At 42.8% G+C, this 8,034-nt stretch overlaps 1 protein-coding gene across 1 annotated transcript; it reads right to left on the bottom strand.

Moving 5' to 3' along the window:
• Positions 1-2,973: 2,973 nt before the first annotated feature.
• On the bottom strand, positions 2,974-4,050 carry LOC132242053 (immunoglobulin-binding protein 1-like). Its single transcript, XM_059710980.1, has one exon. The coding sequence runs from the start codon at positions 4,048-4,050 to the stop codon at positions 3,031-3,033; it is 1,020 nt and encodes a 339-aa protein (XP_059566963.1). The 3' UTR covers positions 2,974-3,030.
• Positions 4,051-8,034: the final 3,984 nt, after the last annotated feature.

The following is an 8,034-nucleotide window of genomic DNA, read 5'->3' as shown; positions in this document are numbered from 1 at the left end:
GCCAGCAGGGGAGAGCAGTTAGGGGCGAGATCAGGTCAGCAGGGGAGGGCAGTTAGGGGCGATCAGGCAGGCAGAGGCAGTTAGGGGTGATCAGGCCAGCAGGGGAGAGCAGGTAGAGGCGAGATCAGGTCAGCAGGGGAGGGCAATTAGGGGCGATCCGGCAGGCAGAGGCAGTTAGGGGTGATCAGGCCAGCAGGGGAGAGCAGGTAGAGGCGAGATCAGGTCAGCAGGGGAGGGCAATTAGGGGCGATCCGGCAGGCAGAGGCAGTTAGGGGTGATTAGGCTGGCAGGGGAGAGCAGTTAGGGGCAAGATCAGGCCAGCAAGAGAGGACCATTGGGAATGAGATCAAGACAGCAGGGGAGGGAAGTTGGGGGCAACCAGGCTGGCAGGTGAGGGCAGTTGGGGGCGAGATCAGGCTGGCAAGGGAGGGCAGTTAGGGTCAATCAGGCAGGCAGTGAGGTTAGGGGTGATCAGGCAGGCAGGCAGAGGCACTTAGGGGCAATCAGGCAGGCAAGCAGAGGGGTTAGGGGCAATCAGGCAGGCAGGCAGGTGAGTGGTTAGGAGCCAGCGGTCCCAGATTGTGAGAGGGGTGGTGTCCGACTGCTGGTGTCCAGCAGTTGGACATCCCTCAAGGGGTCCCCGATTTGAGTGGTTGCAGGCTGGGCTGAGTGAACCCCCGTTCCCCCCCCCCCCCCCCCGCATGAATTTTGTGCACCGGGCCTCTAGTCTTTAAAATAAGTGAGCAGCTATTACACAACCATCAGTCTCTTCTCTCAAACGTATGCCACATGCACTGACATACTCCATTTACGCGTCAAATATTTGAACAGGGTGCCTGCCTTAAATTTTCAAAGCTCATTCTGTTCTTCAAATCTTAGAATTATGGTTTCTTATAAAAAAAATAATGAAAATATTTGCAAGAGCTACATAAATAATGTGAAATAGATTTTTAAAAAATCAGGTCCACTCTATATGACTGAGCCAAAGTCCTTGAAAGCAGAGGTAGGTGGGTGGGAGGGGAAGAGATTAAGAATTTCTATGCACATATGCATAACCATGGACACAGACAATAGTGCGGTGAAGGCCTGGGGTGAGGGGCAGGTGTGGGCCAGAAGGGGTCCAATGGGGGAAAGGGGAACATCTGTAATACTTTCAACAATAAAAAAATATTTTTAAAGAACAAACATATATTGACATCGGGGCAACCAGCTGAGTCTGAAAGATCTCATCTTTGGAAACACACATCCAAAGCAGAATTTTATGACATGAAACAAGATTACTGACCATTTCATCTAGAATGGATTGAACCAGAAGGAAAGGCAGAAGCAATATGCTAAAGTAGTATTGTGATTGGGTTGTTTTAGCAGCTTAGGCCATGCGCACTATTTACTGTAAACCACTCTGGTCCAGGGAATCAGAGAATGAATATTCTAGGCAATATGCTGCAGATTGCAGCATTAAGAGACACTTCATGTCTGTACTATGAAGATGATGATCATCCTTTGTGCGTTACAAGGGACGGAACTTGAGGACTGCAACCAAGGATTTCTTGCACGCACTTGAAAAGGGAAATAACAACTTTATCTACAAATACCGCTATTGCCTCAAGTCTCTACTGAAATAGGTTGATGGTCTGGCCCACTGAGTTAGCAAAAATGTAAATAAAGGTCACAACTTTCCTAACATAATGAGAACTCTGCCTCCCTCATTCAGTGTCTAAAGCATATGGCTTTCACACTAGCCAGCAGCATGGAAGAGCTGCACTATGGGTAGTTGTTTGAGTTTAATCGTGAGTTGTCTGTGAGCCAGCACTTGCAAAGGGCTGGCTTACGACATCTGATATTTGAAAAAGACAGTCTAATGGACCTGCTGAATACTTCTTTTCATACTGCTCGATTCTCTAAGCTTGGCCCATTTTAAGTTAGATCATCAAGAAGCAATGTATTTGCACCAAATTATCTCAGTTCTCCATAGAAATGCCTTCACTGATTGATGATACAAAGTTTTGCCCTGAGCAAAACTGAGGGTCGATATGGAAACTGTCTCATCAGTGTTTCTATTGTTTTTGTAAAGCTGTAGCTAGGCAGTGTCCACTATGCTTGCAAGTATCAGTTTTAAAAAGGCCCACAGAAATTCACCTCACTTACCTTGATTTCAAGTCAAGGTTTATTTGTGTGTGTAATGTGCAAGCTTTCTTTTGTCTGTAGTGGACATCAGGTAACTGATGACGTTTCCTTTTAGATGTTAGGAAACTCATAGCTGAATGAACTCACCTAGGTTTAATGGCACTATTTTGGGGTAGATTTTTTTTTAGATAGCATTTTTTTTTCTATTGTAGTCATCAACTACCCATTTTACAAGATGTTTTAACTTGGAAGCTTCTTTTGAAAATTTGAAAATTTTAGAGGCATACATCTGAGAGTGAACAGCAAAGGAAGCAACATTCACTGAACATTTTCTTTGTTCTAAGTAGTTTACATATATAACCATAGGTGTTACTCAATAACACATTTGTCTGTTTTAAAGATGAGGTTCAGGTATGTCAAATAACATAATCTATGCTACAAAGGTAGTAAGGGTCAGAACTTATATTTGAACCCAATCTTTTGTGGTTTTGTCTAAAACACGTACTCCTATCTGTGGCACCCCTACCTATTAAACATTAATTTTTATTTTCTTTATTTTTTCTGCACAGGCTCATCATGTAATAGAATAGACTTTTTTATTCCTTAAGGAGAATTCACTTAGCCATTGATTATACATAGCCTTTCTCAATACTCTTTTCTTTCCACTTAAGAAACTGGAATACGTCATGATGAGCATGATAATGCCAAAACAAAATTGCTGGTTCATCATCTAGAGAACAAATACACACTTAATTGCTTGACACTTTATTGAACACAAAGCAAGATTAAGCATCACTGCCTTCATGGTACAGAGCTGAAGCAGGAACCCAGCGAGGGGAGACAGCACAGCCTTCCTTCATGGGGAAAATGTGCCCCTCACAGTCCCGTCATGTTGTGGGCAGACTAACCCATGTTCTGTCGGTTGCCGTAGCCCCTAGGATGAGTGTCCTTCCAGTCATCCCACTCCCGAGCTCGGCTGTGTGTTTGCTCATCATCCTCTTTCTTCTTTTGTTTCTGCTCTTCCTTTCCCTGAGCTGCTATTTTGACCTCGGATGTTGTCTTGGGTATTCCCTGATCTGGTAATGTTCCACATTTCCCATACTGGTCATACCAGTCGCTCACCGCCATAGATGCCAGACTGGGATAACCAGCTCCAAATACTTTGGTTTGGGTCACATTCCGAGTGAGAATGAATGGTCTCCCTGGAGGCCTGTCCTGATGAGATGAGGGTGAAGTCGATGCCTCTGATAAAGAGCCTCTTCCTCTCAGGATCGTCATCTCCTGGTCGATGCTCTCAATCTCTTCTAAGCTGATAACAATCCACCTTCGGAGCTGGAGGAGGTAATATTCTCGAACATTCTCATCATCTACTTGGCCGCTTTCCATGGCAGATTTCATCGCGGACAACCTCTGCTCCACCTCCTTCCTCTGCTTGTATCTCTCTATTTTCGTCTGTCTCTTAGTTGCCATTGCAAGGAGACTAGGATGGGCCACGGGGGAAAGAGCTGTGTTATTTTCAGTCGGGTTGTTGTTGGTTTGGGGCAACTCGAACTCTGCCACGTGGTAGAATTGGCACTGAGTTAGGTAGTTTACGAAGTGTTCCCGAGCCCACTGCAAATGATCCAGACGCTTGCTGGGGTCGACCTGCTTCATGGCCAGCGCGCCTTGAAGTGCTGGCACCAGCAGGTACTTCAGGTCTGTGGAAGCAATCTCCTCCAAATCTTCATTTCGGCTGAACAAGTCGAGTTTTGACAACATTTCGGCTGCCTTCTCAAGTTGTGTTAGCCCCTCCGAGACCTTCTTTTGGATTCTCTTGGAAGTGCTGGGTTCAGCCGTCTCTTCCACTTCATCCAGAAGTTGTTGGCTAGTGTCGAACAGCTCTGGGAGCCGCGGCAGTGGGAACTCTTCTTCCACTGTTGACATCTTGGGAAAAAGGGATAAACATTAATTTTTATATTAAGTTTGCATTGAGCTTGATTAAGTTAATTAATTAAGTAAATATCTATTCCCCTTTGCAGCATTGTTGAGCAGTTAAAATAAAGTCATGAATGTACTTTGAGAGAATTTTTAAATGATATACAAATGTGGTGTTTTATTACCTATTACTCCATTATATTGATCATTGCAGGATTTGAATGACTGCATTAAAATCTAATGGTTGTATGTGAGCATGTAATTATAAATCTTGAGTGCTCCACTATTCACCCTATTAGTGCTCAACAATGATTTTTAATCAACTGGGAAGCTGAAAAGGGCTTTGATAAAAGCCCCTCAAATGTAAAATACTTTACTGAAGTTCATCAACAAATGACATTCTAAATTAAACTTCAGTTCATAAAATTCCTATTCTGATGAAGAAATCATTCTACTACCACACATATAGCAGCTTCTTACAAGCCATATGAAAGCATGCATTTGAAAGTCCTGCAGTGGTCTTCTGACAGGCAAACAGGTATTTCTAAGATGGGTAGAGAAACTATCCCTTTTCTGTGTCCTGAGGAATAGTCACAGACTTTATAAACACAGACAAGAGCAGTCCCTTCACTCTTCATCCCAGCCTGAATCGTCAGCCAATATTAAAGTGCAACCTCATTATGCTTGATCCTGTTTCATTAATGTCTCACTCTCTTTCTCATTCCAGATCTTTATCCTTCCAGAAAATGACTTTTGCTATTTTGACTCTGACATTATATTGTTCACAGTATGTGTTAGCCCTACTTCCTTATCTTGTAAGAAAATATTTTAAAACATGCTGCATTAGAAACCATGAATATTTTTCTAAGCATCAACTGCAAGTATCACGAATGAAAACATCATCCTAATAAAAAAAAAAATCTGGTGCTGCTTCATTATTAAGAAGGTATACAACTTAGGATGGACATTGCAGGCCTGGATGCTACTTAAAACTTAATTCCTTTGATAGGACATTTAGCAAACTGTAGACAAAATATGTTATCTATTTTATTTTTAATAATATCTTAGCTCAACTCCTGCCCACAGTTTACTATCACTAGTGGTTGGGATGAGTATTTATTTTACTTTTCATTGTATTTCCAGAGGTCCTTGGCCATTGGCCAAATCAGATATTATATGGTGAAAAATTTCATGGACTCTCCTGGTGCTCTATAAATATAAATGCAAATAAAATAATATGAGACCCTTAAACCATGGTAGTAAAGACAGTTCCAAGTAGTCACTGATACTCTATTAGAGAAGTGGTAGAAAGAAAAGTTGGGGTTTCAAAGATCAGAAACACATCCCTTTCTTAGAGGAGTATCTCTGATCCAAAAGACCAACAAGGAGGGAACTGCCTACTGAGCAAGTTGAGCGTGTCTGGGAAACTTCACAGCCCCCTCAATGCCAATGCAAACACAGAAAAAGTAGCAGGAAAATAAAGAAGCATGTGAGTATATTTGTCAAGTTTCATTGTCAGGAAGCAGAGCCTGAGGCAAAGACTTGGATGCAATCTATAAGAGAGAAGGAAGCAGAATGGAGAAGGAGAGAGAGCTAAGCCAGGACATGGTGTCAAGTGAAGTCTAGTGTTGGTCTGATGGGTTGGGAATAGGCAAGACTCTAGAACAGTGGTTCTCAACCTTCTGGCCCTTTAAATACAGTTGCTCATGTTGTTACACAACCATAAAATTATTTTTGTTGCTACTTCATAGCTGTAATGTTGCTATTGTGATGAATCGTAATGTAAATATCTGATATGCAGGATGGTCTTAGGCGACCCCTGTGAAAGGGTCATTTGACCGCCACAGGGGTCACGACCCAGGTTGAGAACCGCTGATCTAGAACAAGAATCAGCCATTTTTTGTTTTTTCTGTAAAGGGCCAGATAGTCTTTCCTGCAACTACTCAACCTTGCCATTGTAGATGTAAACAGCTGTAGCCAATAAAATAAATGAGCCTGGTTTGTTCCAATAAAATGTTATTTACAAAAAAGTCAGGAAGACAGATTTGGAGGAGGAACCATAGTTTTCGAACTGCTTCTCTGGAGTATAAATCATACCACAGAGGAGTGCGCCCCACTCCAGAGGCAAGGCGTTTGGCCTTGGTAGTGTGTATCGTCATCATCTGTGGAGCTAGGGTGGGGGTGGTGCCCGGGCTCCCAGACAAGGTGGTTCCCATCAACCAGGACAGTGGTTCTCAAGCTTCACTGTGAATCAGAATCACTTGGGGCTCTACAGAGGACAGATTTCTGGGCCCCACCCTAGGGTGTCTGATTCAGTAGTTCTGGAGTAGGTTCCAAATCTGTAGTAGTAGCAAATTTCCAGGTGAAATTAATGTTACCTTTTTGGGAGCCACTCCTTTTGATCACTGAGCTCAGATGATTCTCCGGAGTAGGGGCAGCTGTGAGCACTTTGCAGCCAACACAACAGCTGGAGGCCTGATGAACTTGTCTGGTAAAGAGTATTTATTTCAGCAGGGCACCAACAGCGTCCAGTGTAATACTTCAAGTGTGCGGTATGGAAAGGTACATTTTGAAAAATAAACTTCTGAATAAGGAAATGTTTATTCATGCCACATTCTCCTTTTGATGAGGCTGCTCATTCTTGAAATATCATCACCTAGCCCCATGGTCGGCAAACCGTGGCTCGTGAGCCACATGCGGCTCTTTGGCCCCTTGAGTGTGGCTCTTCCACAAAATACCGCGTACGGGCACTCACATACAGTGCAATTGAAACTTTGTGGCCCATGCGCAGAAGTCGGCATTTTGTGGAAGAGCCGGCATTTTGTGGAAGAGCCACACTCAAGGGGCCAAAGAGCCGCATGTGGCTCGCGAGCTGCGGTTTGCTGAGCCGCAGTTTGCCGACCACTGGCCTAGCCTATTCTGATCCAACTATTTCTTAACACTGAGTTACAGCCCTCTGAGTATCTTTACTTATTCATATTTGTTTTCTACCAAGTGTTTATTGATGCATCCATTGGTATTGGTTAGCATACGAATCTTTGTTAAATTCTAATCTCCTTGAGAGCACAGATCATGTTTTCTCCTAACTTTATAACTATCAAGGGAAGAGAATTCTATCACTTCATAGCTGTTTTGAATCAATATTTCCCAGGGAAAATGAAAATCATGGCATATAGAAAATAAGAGTGCTTTTTTTAGTACCTCACATAAATTCTACCGCGTTCTTTACCTATATTTCTGTTAGTATAAAACATTCCCTGACAATTGACATTGGCAGCATAAACAGAGAATCTCACTAAATTTGTCCTCATGTGTATTAGTGGAAGCCCTGCCCACCCACACGCACCCCGCCACATTGCAGCCCCACCCACCCACACCAATCTTTGGTTATTACAGCTTTAGGGCCACAGGCCTTTTAGAATATAGATGCCCCAAGTATTAATGCCTCCCATGAGCACTCTAATTCTGGCTCATAGATTCACTGCAAGGAGACCGAAGGAGGAAAAAAATCTTAATTTGTGCCTTATGAAGCCAGTTCTCTGAGCTGCCTACAGTTTGAGGGGGGGAATATAGATCACTTTGTCCTGAGCTGTGTATTTAAATCTTGATTTATCTTTCTTAATATCCTCAAAGACAAAGCAGAGAAATGTGGCTTGGGGTTGTGACTACTTGACTATTTAAACCAGTTTCTAGAGCGAAATTAAGTCTAGCTAAAGGGCAAGGATTAAGAAAATTATTTCAAACTCAAGTGTTCAGATAATCAGAGAGAGAGAGAGAGAGAGAGAGAGAGAGAACCAATGAGTAAGTAGCCAGGAGGGTGGCTCAATTAGCCAGAGCTGACAGAGGATTGAAGAGCTGAATAAAACGAGAAATTATCATATTATATAGATCAACACAATATAAGCTAACATAGTGAGTTCCAGCCAGAATATTTTAAGAAGCACTGGTAAAGAGTCAAATACCAAGCAAATCAATAACAGAAGACAAGAGCTA

This window comes from Myotis daubentonii, chromosome 9 (assembly GCF_963259705.1).
Source record: "Myotis daubentonii chromosome 9, mMyoDau2.1, whole genome shotgun sequence".
In the NCBI taxonomy this organism is placed as follows: domain Eukaryota; kingdom Metazoa; phylum Chordata; class Mammalia; order Chiroptera; family Vespertilionidae; genus Myotis; species Myotis daubentonii.
The sequence above is the reverse complement of the archived record's forward strand: the minus strand, read 5'-3'. Positions and strand labels throughout refer to the sequence as shown.